Source organism: Coregonus clupeaformis, chromosome 9 (genome assembly GCF_020615455.1).
Source record: "Coregonus clupeaformis isolate EN_2021a chromosome 9, ASM2061545v1, whole genome shotgun sequence".
Lineage (NCBI taxonomy): Eukaryota > Metazoa > Chordata > Actinopteri > Salmoniformes > Salmonidae > Coregonus > Coregonus clupeaformis.
In genome coordinates, this window is record NC_059200.1 from 53,879,174 (window position 1) to 53,898,065 (window position 18,892).

Sequence of the window (18,892 nt, forward strand, 5' to 3'; positions counted from 1 at the left end):
ATCCGAGTACATCACCAAGGTGAAGGAGATGGAGGTGAAGGAGATCAAGATGGTGGACGCATAGGTCTGCAGTGTTCTACTGTGTGCAGCCTGAGCCAGGAGAACAAGACCGCCAGACAGCAAACTAAATCTCCAGGGAAGACAACTATCCACTTCCATTTGTGCACAATACTTGCTGCTGCTGCTCTCTTGGTCAGGTCTCCCTTGTAAAATAGATTATATATCTCAATGGGACTTTCCTGGGGAAATAAAAAAAGATAAAAAAATACACAGCAAAGAATAATGTCAACAGTGTAGAGGAGTAGATTGAGGGTATCATGACTAAATTTATTTAAACTTTTTTTATTTCATATTTTAGATCTGAACTTGTTGGTTGATGTGGCATACACCTAGGAATCTTGACCATAGTCAAGATTAGAATGTCCCAAGTTTTCAGTTTTGCTACTCAGGCTCAAGTCAAGAGATTCTTTGAATTTGCTGTAGCTTCTTGTTTAAATATATGTACCAATGTTACTTGTTTGTCACTGATAGAAAAATAAATTTCCCTGATAGTACATTCACTTGAAGTCTGAAGTTTCCAACACTTAGGTTGGAGTCATTAAAACTCGTTTTTCAACCACTATATTGTTGGCAAGTCGGTTAGGACATCCACTTTGTGCATGACACAAGTAATTTTTCCAACAATTGTTTACAGACAGTTTATTTCACTTATAATTCACTGTATCACAATTGCAGTGGGTCAGAAGTTTACATACACTAAGTTGACTGTGCCTTTAAACAGCTTGGAAAATTCCAGAAAATGATGTCATGGCTTTAGAAGCTTCTGATAGGCTAATTGACATCATTTGAGTCAATTGGAGGTGTACCTGTGGATGTATTTCAAGGCCTACCTTCAAACTCAGTTCATCTTTGCTTTACATCATGGGAAAATCTAAAGAAATCAGCCAAGACCTCAGACATTTTTGGGGGGGGACCTCCACAAGTCTGGATCATCCTTGGGAGCAATTTCCAAATGCCTGAAGGTACCGCGTTCATCTGCACAAACAATAGTACGCAAGTATAAACACCATGGGACCATGCAGCCGTCATACCGCTCAGGAAGGAGACTGTCTCTGTCTCCTAGAGATGAACGTACTTTGGTGCAAAAAGTGCAAATCAATCCCAGAACTACAGCAAAGGACCTTGTGAATATGCTGGAGGAAACAGGTACAAAAGTATCTATATCCACAGTAAAAACGAGTCCTATATCGACATAACCTGAAAGACCGCTCAGCAAGGAAGAAGCCACTGCTCCAAAACCGCCATAAAAAAGCCAGACTACGGTTTGCAACTGCACATGGGGACAAAGATCTTACTTTTCTGAGAAATGTCCTCTGGTCTGATGAAACAAAAATAGAACTGTTTGGCCATAATGACAATCGTTATTTTGGAGGAAAAAGGGGGTTCCTTGCAAGCTGAAGAACACCATCCCAACCGTGAAGCACGGGGGTGGCAGCATCATGCTGTGGGGGTGCTTTGCTGCAGGAGGGACTGGTGCACTTCACAAAATAGATGGCATCATGAGGAAGGAAAATTATGTAGATATATTGAAGCAACATCTCAAGACATCAGTCAGGAAGTTAAAGCTTGGTCGCAAATGGGTCTTCCAAATGGACAATGACCCCAAGCATACTTCCAAAGTTGTGGCAAAATGGCTTAAGGACAACAAAGTCAAGGTATTGGAGTGGCCATCAGAAAGCCCTGACCTCAATCCTATAGAACATTTGTGGGCAGAACTGAAAAAGCTTGTGCGAGTAAGGAGGCCTACAAACCGGACTCAGTTACACCAGCTCTGTCAGGAGGAATGGGCCAAAATTCACCCAACTTATTGTGGGAAGCTTGTGGAAGGCTACCCGAAACGTTTGACCCAAGTTAAACAATTTAAAGGCAATGCTACCAAATACTAATTGAGTGTATGTAAACTTCTGACCTACTGGGAATGTGATGAAAATAATAAAAGCTTAAATAAATCACTCTCTACTATTATTCTGACATTTCACATTCTTAAAATAAAGTGTTGATCCTAACTGACCTAAAACAGGGAATTTTTACGAGGATTAAATGTCAGGAGTTGTGAAAAACTGAGTTTAAATGTATTTGGCTAAGGTGTATGTAAACTTCCGACTTCAACTGTATATTGGACATTGTACATACAGTGGGGTCCAAAATGATTGTATCCCTTGATAAAGATGAGCAAAAAAGACTATGAATTATATAATACAAATACTGAGCTATATTGTACGCTATTTTTTAAAATTATATTATTTTATACTGATACAATTGCTCAGAGAACAAGTAATAAAAAAATATATATATAAATATAGGGGTACAAATTATTGGCTCCCTTGTTTTCAATACTCCAGCACCCTCCCCTTGCGAGGATAACAAAACGGAGCCTTTTTCTCAAATGTTTTATGAGATTGGAGAACACATTGGGAGGGATCTTAGACCATTCCTCCATACAGAATCTTTCCAGATCCTTAAAATCCTTCGTCTGCGCTTATGGACTGCCCTCTTCAATTAAAACCACAGGTTTTCAATTGGGTTCAGTCCAGAGACTGAGATGGATTTTGTGGTCAATTAACCACTTCTTTGTGGATTTTGATGTGAGCTTTACCAAGTACCAGGAGGACATTTTTGCCAAAAACCTAGTTTCCTCTGCTGGAGGCTGAAACTTGGCTGCAAGTGGATCTTCTAGCAAGACAATAACCCCAATTACACATCCAAATCCATAAAGAAATGGTTAATTGGCCACAAAATCACAATTTTGCAATGGCTGTCTCAGTCTCCGGACTTGAACCCTACTGAAAACCTGTGGTTTGAATTGAAGAGGGCAGTCCATAAGGGCAGACGAAGGATATCAAGGATCTGGAAAGATTATGTATGGAGGAATGGTCTAAGATCCCTCCCAATGTGTTCTCCAATCTCATAAAACATTTTAGAAAAAGGATGTGTCGTTATCCTCGGAAGGGGAGGGTGATAGAGTATTAAAAAAAAGTAATTTCTTGTTAAACAAAATCTCTTTCTCTGAGCAATTGTATTAAGTTGCATACAATATAGCTCAGTAATTGTATTATTTATTTTATACAGTCTTTTTGCTCATCTTTATCAAGGGATCCAATCATTTTGATCATCTTCCGGTGGCCATGCATACCAATACTTATTTGTCTATTTTTTTTTCTTAAAGCACAAGTGCCCTTAATGTTCATTCCTAATTTGTTTTAGTTGGACACCAAAAAGTGACATTTATACATATTTTGAAATGCAAAAAAACGATTCTATTTTAACCTTGAGTCATTTTAATATAATTTCTCACATTTGGACATGATATAATTGGTTTATAATTATAAAACAATTATCATTATTATTAAAATGTGATATAATTCATTTGTTCTTTTGCATTTCATTTATTGCATCATGTAGTTCTTTATATGGGACCCTCTCAGGTGGGTGGGCTACATTTCAGGATTTTCGATCTAAACGAGGTCAAAAAGTGGTGCTTGGCTGTTACCAGTGTTGTCCGCTGGAGGGCGCCCCGTGTCGTCTTTAGTCAGTGGTGGCACTGTGTAGCTCGTGCTCCACCCTCGGTGACAGGCAGTCAGCAGGTAGACTGTCGATGAGATCCCATGGGAGGGAGACTACGAGGCAGGCTTCGGGACTTCGCTAATGTACAGTGTCTTAACAACTTTTCAATATTTTTATGAAGACCAATAACAGTGTTTTAACTACTTGCGTTCAAGCGATTCTACATTTGTTAAACTTCAGATAACTTTTCAGTAAGTTACTGGAGTTTAGCCTATATCTTTTTTTGTCGGCACCCGCGGGAAGTATTTAGTTTCAGAACTGTTATACATTTCAGACGTGGTACTCCGGAAAAGAGCCAACGTTTTTGGAAGGTGGCAGGAAGCAAACTGGTTTTAGATGCGTAGCAACTTAAACTGGGGATAGACATGTGGATGCGTCGGCTGCAGAAATTACACGTGATTTCTACTCTTAATTAATTCACTAGTTATAACATGTTAGGTAAATAATTTCAACGGTTCCATTGGATTAGCTAGTTAAACATTTCAAAAGTCCGGAAAGCTCCGTTGTCAACTTTATGGTGGCATTTTTGTCGAGAGTTAGTCGCTACGGAGCCTATGAAAGTTACTATTGCATTTCCGTCGTTGTTTACTGTATGGTCGCCTGTCATCTTGGAATCAGTCTTATCAACATCAATTTGACTTTGTTCCTCTCTGTTTCTGAAGTTCAACAAACAATGCCATTCGTTTGAAACCTCTAGGGATACAGTGCGGTGGGAATTGCTTTTGAGGTACTTGTTGCATCTGGAGTCCGTCAACGTGATTTTACACCTTTTTTTGTTGATCTACAAATGTGACATGGAATACCGGTCAATTGGATACACTTTTTAAACCAGACGTAACTGTAGCATGTTTATAGTGTGTTGGTCACATAATTAATTATCAACATTGTTGCAAAAGGTTTATGGAAATATTGCCAGTGGTTGAAAATTACAAGAGCTGGTGATTTGGACGTGTCCGGACTGAACCGAGTGACAACTTCAACCTGCAGGTTGAAAACGAGGACTGGGCTACTGTTTATCTCACGTAAGGACTGGAGCTCGTGTTGTACGGGAAGAGTGAAATCATTAACTTTTTCACCTGGAACAAACTTTTAAAGCGGGATAGGAATTCATCAGAAATCCACAAGACATGCATCCACAAAGACAACATGGCAGTCAGTGAAGCTTAAAACTTTGGATTTAACACTGTTTTCCGAATCGTTTTCACGGGTTTTTACATTTTATAACTCACAAAGCGGAGGACCGTTGCTGGGCCATATATTTCTTGTCCTGAATCAATTCCGGTCGTTGCCAGCTTTGAAGTCCACGATGTGCGGCCGGAGCCCGCCGCTACAGCCGATCCAATGACCGTTCCCCAGCGGCGATTGGCCGGGCTCTGGCCGTGGCTGCTCATAGCGGCCTTGCAGGTGGTGTTCGGCCAGACGGGCCTGGAGCTGGCGGCGGCCGTAGAGACGGAGCGCTCTGCCCCCAGGGCTGTCATCAAGGTGACACTGCTGAGACACGAGCCCACGGGGAAGCCCATCACTCTGGAAGGGCTGTTTGTCGAAGGGAGCGCCGGTTCTGCAGAGGGGAAGCTCATGCAGGTACGTGTCACGGTCATATAGGTTTCCAGGTCCACCTGATCATGTACATGCAATTCAAGTCAAGTGCATACTGGCTACATTTTATTGGTTAGCTTTCAATAACTCTTTGGCAATACGTTTAGCAAAGAGTGGTTATTGGCTTAAAATATCCCATGCACCTTTAATCAATTATGTCACATGGATTTAGTTCATGGAGACATCTTGTGATATAGGCTGGCCTGGTAGTCCCTTGGACTGTGGCGTATTGTCTTTATTTAATTTTTTTGCATGCCTGGTACAATATGTCACATTGTGAAACAACATCCTCCAGAGGACCACTTTAGACATCAGGCCTATCTGATGGTTATGGTTTGTTTTGACAAGATTTGGTTTTACCATGTTTGCCACCCCGACTCTTCACCTTGGCAGATTCACCTTGGCAAACTCTGATGTTAACACCGTGCCATATCCTAAACCACAAAACCCCCACGACAGTGTTAAATCTCAGGCCAACTCTTTTGTCATCTTGTTGTTGATCTCAGTCACTATAATGGAATAGGTTATTGAGCTGCTAGGCCTATAACCCTTGTCACTATAGGTCCAGCTGCCTTCGCTGTCACTGTTTCATGCATGCTGTCTGTGTCAACCATATAATTAGGAATTAGAATTGAATAGGATCTCTATATCAACATTCCTCCTTAACAACAGCGTTGACATACATATTTGTAGAGCTCCGTTTGTTTTCATTTTATTTTCTTATACCCATTTGTCTTTCTTCCTGCCTGCCAATAAAATACTGGCTAGTGCCAACTTCTCCACCCTAACCTTTTATCACGCTGATGGATTTGTAGAACCTAAATTATTAGGGACAGCTATGCCCTGAAGTTGCCAGAAAACTCCCCCTTTTTTAATGTTTTTTTACTGAACAGTGCGATTAAATACCAAACAATGCATTCCATGCAAGTTCAATAAATGTTAGCTTGCTCATGCCCTTACTGTACACAATGCGTAATGCACATGCTCTACGCATAGGTATTCATGTGGGCTATACTGTACATTTTCCTATTCTGCAAGCCAGGCCAGTCCCTGCGCTCTCTGTGGTGCATAGTTTGGATTCATGCATGGATGAAAGTTGTTGGGGAACTAAAGCAAGGCTAAGTCAATTTATTTCCAGTCTGAGAAGAAAGGGGGAAGACAGATATGAGATACATAGGGTCTTGTCTGTCCTCACTCACCAGGTGCACGAGGCATTTTGAATGGAGAACCAGATGCTGCAGATGGCCATAATTAATAATGAATTAGCCTACACAGCCTTTTCCATGGGGAATGTCCAATATAGGCATAGCGGTGAAAATGAGTACAGTAGATTGATTTAATATAAATATACTCATACACATTTGCTTTAACGTCAGTGCGTCTGAGTGTGTGTGCACGTGTGTGTGTGTGCTGTGGATTCTTGATTTTTTAGAGGTGTATTGCATAGCAGTGTTGCTGAAAAGATGAAAGGCATAAATCAGCTTTCCGAGTTTGTTCATTTACATTGAGGCCTTTCTTTCCTTTCATTTGCACTGAGTGTTTCTTTGATATCTCACCTTAGATATGAGTTATAACATTTGACCTGACCTTGAAGGAGGAGTGGATTACAGTTTGAAAACAACACTGAGGTGTAGACCAAGTCCTGTCTGTCAGAAAGTGATTCCTAGATTACTGTTTTACTGAGGTTGCGTCCCAAATGGCACCCTATTCACTATATAGTGCACAACTTTTGACCAGGGCCCATAGGGTTATGTATACAGGGCCGATTCAGACTAAGGAAATGTACATCTTTCCTACACACGCCTTTCCTACGCATTTCTCAGTAGTTGGTATTCAGACTTACCTTATGCAGGTGAGTAACAGGCTTTGCAGGCGTGGTTCCTTTGCGCGCGCTGAAAACATTTAATTCAACCACTCAAAACCCACCCACTTGCTGGCCAACTGATTTTCTCGTGGAGTTTTCATTCAATAGGGTTTTCAGTACATTTATGTAAAGCCATCCCTTTAAATTTGGTGAACCTTTAATTCGAATTTTCTTGACAGACTCACTAGAAAATATGGAGAGAACGGTTCCAACTATTAGGGATCAATTAAAGAAAGCCATGTAAATACATGCATATTCATCCGAAATTATAAGGCCAGCATTTCATAAAGTTCCCTGTGGAAAAGGTGATATGTTGATATGCTTCAGTTTGCTGCCATATGACTGGTTTCACATTTGTCTCCAGTGATTATAAGGTAAAATAGATCTAAAACAATTGTCGTTTATATTTACAATCCCCTTATGCAAACGGCTTCCTCATTTACCAAGCTCTAATCAATAGCTCTTATCAATTTGTAAATTACAGTGCATGGAGAATGGCGTTATTTCTATCGTAAAAAAAAAAAATTACATGTTGTTCCACTTAGAACCGACAGGTTGCTCGACCTTATTCATCGTTTCATCGCTTGTAAAGGTGGTGAAATCAGAATACGGAGTATCAGTAGACACACCTCCGCCACACTTTCATTTCTTTCATCTCCACACCCAACGAATAGCGGGTGAATAGCATGCTATTCTCATGCTTATGTTCAAGGTCAGAATACACTTGGAGAGAAAAGGGCATAAAAGGGAATTATGTTCCATTTACGTGAGCTTAACTCGGGTCAGAATTCCCTCCATAGCGAATAAGGTGCCATTTAGGTTGCATTCTGAGTATTGGTGGCCCAGGGTTGTGGAGGTGATGGCTGACATTACAGTATTTCCCTGATGGTGTGAAGTGATGCATAGTTAGGCTACATACTGGTTCCCTTCTAACTGCTGTTGTTCACTCAGCTCAGTTTGGTTACCTGGGGACAGTGACAGTTCTAATCCAGCGATGATAAGATCCCTGTTTAATTTTCCTTCAGAAGAGAAGAAATCCCAACGCCACTAGGACTGGGAATTGCCATGGACCTAACGCTAGGATATTATCACAATACATAGGTGCCGATACGATATGTATTGCGATTCTCACGATTTTATATGTGTTGCGATTCGATACTGCCATTTAATTATGTTGTCTCACCATTTAAAAAGATGAGAACAAGCTAGAGAAGGAGAAATACCAGAGGTACAGCCGACAAGTGCTAGCTAATGTTATTTTCACACTTTCTGTGCTTGTAGTTCGTCCCCCAAACTGTTGTTTTGGTATTTTGTTTAATTACAGATAAAATTGGTAGACACATTTTGCTGTCATCACTTGACTACAATGCATTATGAAAATGTGTCTAAAGCAGTGGCAAACCGTGGCTACTCGACCTAGGCCTTCAGTGGGGAAAAATAATCTTCCAATGCATTGTACCAAACTCAAAAATCTAGAAAAATAACAGAAACATAGCATCACGTAGGGGGCTTTCACACCGAATTGGTTTGGAGCAGTTTTTCCGAACTCTGGTGCGTGTACCCCCTTACTTCAGCTCGTTTGGACTGGTGTGCACACTCTATCCGCACTCACACCGTGGTTCGCTCAAGGGCCGATTCAGTTTGTACCGTGATGCGGTTCGCTGCAGGTGTGAACACAGTCCGGACCCAACACAGGAAAAGTTGCGCAGTATTATTGGTTGTTTGACTGCAAGCATTTTATGAAATGCACGCAGCATCATAACTTGATATCTCTGAAACATTCTGTGAGTAGCAGTGCATTTATGAGCACATCCGATGAAAATTAAGGGAGATGGGGGCTATAGTGGGATAATACGATAATAGGCTACTGAATATAGCCTATTAATGTCAGAGTTTCCTCCTGCATGTGGTTTGAAGACCAAAGCAAAGTAGCCTAACAAGAAGATTGGGACACACAAGTGAGCTTCATGATAATCATAGATGGATTTAACGTGATCACTTTTGTCCAATAAACAAATGACCTGCATGGAGACGTGGTTTTGTTTAGGAATTTGATATCAAACTGAGAATCTGATATCAAACTGAGAATCTGATATCGATAAAAACGACCTTGTCTTAAATCCATCAGTAGCCTAGGCCTAGGTGTGTGAAAACACATATTGTAGGCTACAATATGAGGAGGGAAATATAGTCCTAAAAATGCTTTCTAGTTTCACTGACTCACCCAATGATGCACAGCTCACTCGCCGGTGATGGCCGACGCGTTCGTGCCAAAAGACAAAAAACAATCTTTGGAAGTTGATCAAAGATTTTGGTAGCCTACAGCAGACAGATTAGTCTTCTCTTTTCAGCAGGAGCCATTTGCTATTCAACCTGTGTTTTCTCACGATTGTATTTGAAATATTGCAAAAGGCCTGTTTTTGTCTGCATGCTGTTCACTGACAGATTTGCTGCACGTTACCGACTATAGGCTAAGCCTTATTATTGGGCTACACACAACCCCACAGCAAGGCTATTTTTTTAAAGAAGCTATTGATCCTCTGTGGCTAAATTATAGGCCTTCTCATGGTGTGGTAGGCTATTCTGAATTATTTCATTTATTTCTGAACAGACAGCAGTAATTCTATTCATAGGTTGCATGTTTCGTCACAATATTGTTTGAACATTCGTTTTGAACTGATGCCCGACTGAGGCAAGCAACATTGAAGCATGCATGAGAGCACCAGCTGTTCCGGATGACTATGTGATCACGTTCTCCGTAGCCGATGTGAGTAAGACTTTTAAGCAGGTCAACATTCACAAGGCCGCAGGGCCAGACGGATTACCAGGACGTGTACTCCGAGCATGTGCTGACCAACTGGCAAGTGTCTTCACTGACATTTTCAACATGTGCCTGACTGAGTCTGTAATACCAACATGTTTCAAGCAGACCACCATAGTCCCCGTGCTCAAGGACACTAAGATCACCTGCCTAAATGACTACCGACCCGTAGCACTGACGTCTGTAGCCATGAAGTGCTTTGAAAGGCTGGTCATGGCTCACATCAACACCATTATCCCAGAAACCCTAGACCCACTCCAATTTGCATACCACCCCAAGAGATCCACAGATGATGCAATCTCTATTGCACTCCACACTGCCCTTTCCCACCTGGACAAGAGGAACACCTACGTGAGAATGCTATTCATTGACTACAGCTCAGCATTCAACACCATAGTGCCCTCAAAGCTCATCACTAAGCTAAGGATCCTGGGACTAAACACCTCCCTCTGCAACTGGATCCTGGACTTCCTGACGGGCCGCCCCCAGGTGGTAAGGGTAGGTAACAACACATCTGCCACACTGATCCTCAACACGGGGGCCCCTCAGGGGTGCGTGCTCAGTCCCCTCCTGTACTCCCTGTTCACCCATGACTGCATGGCCAGGCATGACTCCAACACCATCATTAAGTTTGCCGACGACACAACAGTGGTAGGCCTGATCACCTACAACGATGAGACAGCCTATAGGGAGGAGGTCAGAGACCTGGCCGTGTGGTGCCAGGATAACTCTCCCTCAACGTGACCAAGACAAAGGAGATGATTGTGGACTACAGGAAAAAAAAAAAGAGGACTGAGCACGCCCCCATTCTCATCGACGGGGCTGTAGTGGAACAGGTTGAGAGCTTCAAGTTCCTTGGTGTCCACATCACCAACAAACTATCATGGTCCAAACACACCAAGACAGTCGTGAAGAGGGCACGACAAAGCCTATTCCCCCTCAGGAGACTGAAAAGATTTGGCATGGGTCCTCAGATCCTCAAAAAATTCTACAGCTGCACCATCGAGAGCATCCTAACTGGATGCATCACCGCCTGGTATGGCAACTGCTTGGCCTCCGACCGCAAGGCACTACAGAGGGTAGTGCGTACGGCCCAGAACATCACTGGGGCCAAGCTTCCTGCCATCCAGGACCTCTATACCAGGCGGTGTCAGAGGAAGGCCCTCAAAATTGTCAAAGACTCCAGCCACCCTAGTCATAGACCTCTCTCTGCTACCGCACGGCAAGCGGTACCGGAGTGCCAAGTCTAGGTCCAAAAGACTTCTCAACAGCTTCTACCCCCAAGCCATAAGACTCCTGAACAGCTAATCATGGCTACCCGGACTATTTGCACGCTGCTGCTACTCTGTTAATTATTTATGCATAGTCACTTTAACTCTACCCACATGTACATATTACTTCAACTACCTCAACTAGCCGGTGCCCCCGCACATTGACTCTGCACCGGTACCCCCTTGTATATAGCCTCCCTACTGTTATTCAATTTTTTTCTCAACAGTTTTTTGTTGTTTTATTTTACTTTTTTATTAAAAATAAATGCACTGTTGGTTAAGGGCTGTAAGTAAGCATTTCACTAATGTCTGCACCTGTTGTATTCGGGGCATGTGGGCAATAAAATTTGATTTGATTTTTTTTTTTTTACATTCTACTCAATGCATCGTCAATGAGTGCTGATGAAGATTTCATCAAAAGTGCATTACAGTGGCTTAGAAATACAATGACATTCAAAAGGAGGCAAATAATGAGTAGGAAAACCTTTTGTCATCATTTGGATTTTAGATGCAGTATAACGTTAGCTAGCTAGCTAAGATTGAGGGGAGGCCATCGGATTTTAGCTAGCTAACGTTAGCATTGCTAGCTATTGTTGACTAACTTTGCTAGCTAATGACAACATTGCCATCTGTCTAAACTAAATTTGACGACATGATAATATGACAAAGTTGTTTCCTACTAAATATACTACTTTAGCAATGTCATTGTATTTCCAGGCACTATAGTGTCATTTAGACGAAACCGTAGTTAGCCTCCGTCCAGAATGACTGGGCTTATCACCACTTTAGGGCACCGCTATGGTGCCGCCGATAGAGGGCGGCTTGAGAACGTTGATAACAATGGATGACGCAAATGTATTTCAATAGGTGTGATGCAGTTCCTCCAGAACCCTTCGGCTATGATTCTATAAGGAAATACATGAAGAAGTGCATCACTGGAGAGATGAGAGTTGCAGGTTGCTCAAAACACAAGTCTGGGCCGGTCCTACCCGAATCAACTCTTAGAATATCAGGCACGGCTGAAAATAACTTTTTCATAATACTTTTTTTGTGGGGGCAGGATAATTAACAAAGAGGCAACTCGAATGAACTTTGATCGCTTTTATTAGAATAGAATAGTATTTTTACAAATTATTTTTCATGCCACAAGAGGTACCGAATCCGTCCAAACAGGTTCCTGAACGAAACAGTCCAAAACGTAGAGGTGCCGGATCCTGATCCGGCTCAAATTAAGCACTGAGAGACAGTACCCGCACGGATAGTAGGTCCCAAACATAAGAATACAAAAACACCACCATTAGGCTAAGCATTTCCTAATTGAAATGTAAAACTATTACTTCCCTTAGCAAACATATTTTTCCGTTCAGCACACAAAGTAACCGGTGATCTAAAGTTTAAATGCAGGGAAAGGGTGAAGCTAACAAATTAGCAACAACATCCTCGTTGATAAGACCTGCTGCAGCCACTACACACTTTTAAGAACTATAAAACTTAAATTAAACACTCATCCTCAAATAGCTGCCTGTCCCTTTTAATAGCTGGGCAACGGCACACATTTCAGCAAATAAACGCCTGTTTCAAGTAAACTGTGGGTCTTAATTCTTTACGAGGTTACCATGAATTACCATGAATTCTTTACGAGGTTTAAAGTTTGATATGTTACAATAAATAATTCAGTAATGACAACAACAACAAAAATATGGCAATCAGTTGTTTTTATCGCCAGTAAGAAACTGCTAGCCATTGTCTCATAACAGCTGAGAACTGCTAGCTAACTGGCAAGCACAAAAACAGTCGACAACTTCGGAAGTACAGACCCCCAGAAATCATCTGATCGCCCTCTAGTGGCGAAATAGAGCCATACTAAGACAAAATAAATGTGACAGTGTGTAAATTATAACACATTAGTGCAGGAAAGAAGAAATTTATTAAAATGCTGGAAGTGAATGCTGGAATTAAACAATTAGCAATGCAAATGAGCAAAAGCTGTGTGCATTAAAGAAATAGACACCTGGCTCAAATAGAAGCCTGACTCTAGTAAGTGCTTGTTATGTTCAGTGATTTAAGCAAATAAACACCCAAGCTATTAATTAAAATTTTACAGTAGCCTACAACAATAGCTAGCTAGCTAGACCGTGGGAAACCTACTGCTCGCTATTGCGCAGTGACCTGTTGGCCTTCGAGAAGGCAGAAGTTTCCATACGTTTTTATAGAAACGGTCCCACCCATTAAAAGTCAAAATGTGATTGGTTGATTCCACTGTAACTCCAAACTTCTGCCATAATACAGACGGCAGATCAAATCAAATCAAATGTAATTTGCCACATGCGCCGAATACAACAGGTGTAGACCTTACAGTGAAATGCTTACTTACAAGCCCTTAACCAACAATGCAGTTTTAAGAAAAAAAAGTGTTAAGGAAAAAATTCAAATAAAACATAATTAAAGAGCAGCAGTAAAATAAAATAAAAGTAGCGAAGCTATATACAGGGGGAACCGGTACAGAGTCAATGTGCGGGGGCACCTGTTAGTCGAGGTAATTGAGGTAATATGTACATGTGGGTAGAGTTAAAGAGACTATGCATAGATAATAAAAAAAAGCAGCAGCGTAAAAGAGGGGGTGGGGGGTACAATGCAAATAGTCCGGGTAGCCATGATTAGCTGTTCAGGAGTCTTATGGTTTGGGGGTAGAAGCTGTTAAGAAGCCTTTTGGACCTAGACTTGGCGCTCCGGTACCGCTTGCCGTGCGGTAGCAGAGAGAACAGTCTATGACTAGAGTGGTTGGAGTCGTTGACAATTTTTAGGGCCTTCCTCTGACACTGCCTGGTATACATTTACATTTACGTCATTTAGCAGACGCTCTTATCCAGAGCGACTTACATTATTATTATTTTTTTCATACCCCCTGTGAGAATCGAACCCACAACCCTGGCGTTGCAAACGCCTTGCTCTATCAACTGAGCTACATCCCTGCCGGCCATTCCCTCCCCTACCCTGGACGACGCTGGGCCAATTGCGCGCCGCCCCATGGGTCTCCTGGTCACGGCCGGCTACGACAGAGCCTGGATTCGAACCAGGATCTCTAGTGGCACAGCTAGCACTGCGATGCAGTGCCTTAGACCACTGCGCCACTCAGGAGACATAGAGGTATAGAGGTCCTGGATGGCAGGAAGCTTGGCCCCAGTGACGAAATGGGCCGTACGCACTTCCCGCTGTAGTGCCTTGCGGTCGGAGGCCGAGCAGTTGCCATACCATGCGGTGATGCAACCAGTCAGGATGCTCTCCATGGTGCAGCTGTATATTGTTTTGAGGATCTGAGGACCCATGCCAAATATTTTCAGTCTCCTGAGGGGGAATAGGCTTTGTCGTGCCCTCTTCACGACTGTCTTGGTGTGTTTGGACCATGACAGTTTGTTGGTGATGTGGACACCAAGGAACTTGAAGCTCTCAACCTGTTCCACTACAGCCCCATCGATGAGAATGGGGTGTGCTCAGTCCTCTTTTTTGTTCCTGTAGTCCACAATCATCTCCTTTGTCTTGGTCACGTTGAGGGAGAGGTTGTTATCCTGGCACCACACGGCCAGGTCTCTGACCTCCTCCCTATAGGCTGTTTCATCGTTTTCGGTGATCAGGCCTACCACTGTTGTGTCGTTGGCAAACTTAATGATGGTATTGGAGTCGTGCCTGGCCATGCAGTCATGGTTGAACAGGGAGTACAGGAGGGGACTGAGCACGCACCCCTGAGGGGCCCCCATGTTGAGGATCAGCGTGGCACATGTGTTGTTACCTACCTTTACCACCTGGGGGCGGCCCGTCAGGAAGTCCAGGATCCAGTTGCAGAGGGAGGTGTTTAGTCCCAGGGTCCTTAGCTTAGTGATGAGCTTTGAGGGCACTGGTGTTGAATGGTGAGCTGTAGTCAATGAATAGCATTCTCACGTACGTGTTCCTCTTGTCCAGGTGGGTAAGGGCAGTGTGGAGTCCAATAGAGATTGCATCATGGTAGATGCCTTCTCCTTCTGAGGACCTAGCCAATAGCTGACTTAGCTAGCTAGATTTATCTCCACAGAGACCACCAAAGAAAATCCTAATTTGATCTTTTTTTTTCTCTTCAGTGTTAACCCTTTCCTTTCCAAAACAAACTGAAGAGATTACATCAGAATGTCATTGAAAATAATAATAATTATTGAAAAATTGAAATAGAAGGCGTAGAAGGCCCTCACGGTTCTCCACTGGTCTAAAGCATGTTAGAAAATGCTCAGAAACACTCGAAACCAACTCATATGACATCAGAATCACATTCTGAATGATGTCTCTGCTGCACTACATGTTATTAAAACAATTCCACTGACCCATAAAATCTTTTTTTGTTGTGGTTGTTGTAAACAGTATCATTCAAACATGGATTTATGGCACAGTGGAACATTTTTAAATGTAGTGCAGAGACGTCATTCAGAATGGGATTCTGATGTAATATGAGTTGGAGTGGAGTGTTTTAGAGTTTCTAATATACTTTAGACATATTAGCATATTGCATTATATGATAACCAATTTTCTCTGTAACGAAACAAAATAAAAAAAAGTTTGGGGGATCAACTGCAAGCACAGAAAGAGTGAAAATTAGGCTTGGGCGGTATACCATATATACTGTATTCCAGGGTATTTGGATAAAAAAGCCACGGGATGGTTTTTCAATACCGTCAATACCGTTGAAACTATTTCTTGGAAGTTTTTTAATATTTTAAGTAAATACCTGCAGTCAACTTGCGCAATACATTAGGAGATAAAGAACATTGCATTCTTCATTTCACCTGTCACATTATTTTGAAGCTCCCCGTAGTCCCCAGTCACATGTCAAGTGGTGTTTGTTTACAAGCACACAACGACGAGAGTCCGGAGCCTTGTGAGTAACTCACTGTTGTGCAGCATGCGCCAGGTGATCTAGTTACAGTATGGAATTCACAACTAAATGTTTGGCAGCTAGATATCTTATAACTATTAAGTTAACTGTCTAAAATGTGCTAAATGCTCTGCAGTTGTGCATTTTGTTTGCTAATTTAGTAGCTAGTTAGCTATCTAGCTAAGTGGTTAGCTTCTTCCAAAATCAAGCATTCGCTTGGTAACAGCTGAGAATCCCCTCCTGGATCAAGAGCCTTGCTGGATAATATTTGTTTGTAGCATTTTTGAGTTACTTGTATAGTTAGCATTTAGTTAGCATTCTCTATGGGATTTAATGTACTTGTTAGCATTGCTAACCTTTGGATTACAGAGTATCAGTGGGGTTTGAATACCGCACCCCTTGTGTTCAGTGCCGGTATTACCGAATGTCCCGGTATGGCACAAGGTCGGTATGAAGATATGACAATATGGATACCGCCCAAGCCTAGTGAAAATAAGGCCACTTGAAAATGGGTGAACTTCCCCTTTAACTACCTAGCAAAAACGTTTTAATAAAAAAACATTTGAGAATCGATACTTAGTCATAGAATCATCAAAAATAATATTGCGATACTGTACTGTATCGATTTGATCCCCATCACTAAACGCAACAGAGTTTGTTTTCCCCTTCTGGTTGTAGCCTAGGATGGTGAGGATGAAGTTCGGCCTGCTTTGCTGCAGCCAAATGATGTAGCCTACTCTAGTCTAGGCCTAGGCTTATGACGTGTTATTGAAATTACACCTATTCACTTTTAATTCACATCATTGTGGTCCTCTTTAAGCTCTTTGAGTTACAGTTGAGTCAGGCTTAGCTTCTTAGGCTTTACCCACACTGACTGCACAGAGACGTTGTTGTGCTGTGAGACTGGCTTGCTGCGTACATAATGATTATGGCGGGAAAATGTATACACTTACATATTGCGATATTATTTTTGACGATATATCGTATCGTTTTGCTAGTTTGCTGTACCTGCACCAAAACTTAGTTTTTTAAATAGAGTGCCAATTAGTTTTCTGCACTTTTATGTCCTTGACTGATAAACTCATTTTCTCATGGCTCTCTCTTATCCCTCTGCAGCAGACATATGGTGAGCAATATGTTTGGAACCTTCGATTCACAATAAAATCACAGTATCGAATCGCAATACATATCGTATCGGCACCTAAGTATTGTGATAATATCGTATTGTGAGGTCCCTGGCAATTCCCAGCCTTAGTATGAAATGACACCTTATTCCCTATTTGGTGCACATCTTTTGACCATGTAGAGAATAGGATTCCATTTCAGCCTCACCCTGTGCGATGATGTGTCTTTGTTGCAGTGCAGAGTAGTAGACCTGTTCAAACAGGCCTCTATTGCCTCTGAGCGCTGCTTTATGTTCACTGCTTTATGTTCTGGTCTTCCTTCCAGGGAAAGAGGAGATGGGGGGGGTGAATGGAGTTTAGAAAGGAGGAGGTTGTGTCTGTCCCTTTTTCTTTTTTTCACGTAACGCCAACACATTCCAGATTCCACAAAGTTTGTGACGTGTGGATTTGTTTTGTCTTAGACTGCTAAAGACACTACCTATAGAGATATGGATTATAATACCATTAAATGGATTGGAGTCAATGAATAGGCTCCACATATAACTGGTTTTATCAAAGGTGTTTCTGTTTACGTTGAAGTACTTCAGGGCTGAGTAGAGTGCAACAGCAGTCTTCTAAGAGAGAAACGCAGTCTTAGCTTTAACCAAACTCACCCGTCCAGTATCCAGCAGCACTAGATAGATATTTCTCTCTATCCTTCCCCTTTTTGTCATCACTCAGGCGTGTCTGACTCGTAGATCCTCAGGCTACTCTGAATTTGACTCTCTCAACCGTGGTGGAGCATGACAGCCAGTTTTCATAACCCACAGTAATTACACCTCTCTGGCCACGTTTGATCTTCTTAAGCATGTTGTTTCTCTGAGCCACAGGTTCTTTCTCTCTCTCGCTCGCGCTCTCGCTGTCTATTTGATCACAGAAGAAAAACAAGATCTGGCATGAGGAAAAAGTTTTATTTGATGAATTACCAAGCACTACAGCCTTTGGGTTTTTTCCCACGGATATTGAGTTTTAATTTTTTGCGTTTTAATTTTCCGTTCTTTGTCATTATATAGAATACAGTGTTTAGAATGTTATGATTTACTGTTCGACAATACAGAGAAATCATTGTTGTTATTAAATGCCTGTCATATATAATATTTGATCAATGTGAGCAGTGGGGGGATGTGGCTGCTTTTATCTTCCCTGATATACACTGAGTGGACAGAAAATTAGGAACACCTGCTTTTTCCATGACAGACTGACCAGGTGAATCCAGGTGAAAGCGATGATCCCTTATTGATGACACCTGTTAAATACACTTCAATCAGTGTAAATGAAGGGGAGGAGACAGGTTAAAGAAGGATTTTTCAGCCTTCAGACAATTGAGACATGGATTGTGTATTTGTGGCATTCAGAGGGTGAATAGGCAAGACAAAATATTTAAGTGCCTTTGAACGGGGTATGGTAGTAGGTGCCAGGCGCACCGGTTTGAGTGTGTCAAGAACTGCAACGCAGCTGGGTTTTCCACGCTCAACAGTTTCCTGTGTGTATCAAGAATGGTCCACCACCCAAAGGACATCCAGCCAACTTGACACAACTGTGGGAAGAATTGGAGTCAGCATGGGCCAGCATCCCTGTGGAACGCTTTCAACATCTTGTAGAGTCCATGCGACGAATTGAGGCTGTACTGAGGGCGAAAGGGGGTGCAACTCAATA

The 18,892-nt window shown here is 42.1% G+C and overlaps 1 protein-coding gene across 2 annotated transcripts in view; it reads left to right on the forward strand.

The window, feature by feature from the left end:
- Positions 1-3,679: 3,679 nt before the first annotated feature.
- LOC121574097 (E3 ubiquitin-protein ligase RNF43-like) overlaps positions 3,680-18,892 on the forward strand; it is a 168,839-nt gene continuing 153,626 nt past the window's right edge. For both annotated transcript variants that reach the window (XM_041886695.2, XM_041886696.2), the window contains exon 1: positions 3,680-5,205. In XM_041886695.2, coding sequence (XP_041742629.2) covers positions 4,966-5,205 — 240 coding nt within the window. In that variant the 5' untranslated portion in view covers positions 3,680-4,965. The remainder of the gene's footprint in view (positions 5,206-18,892) is intronic.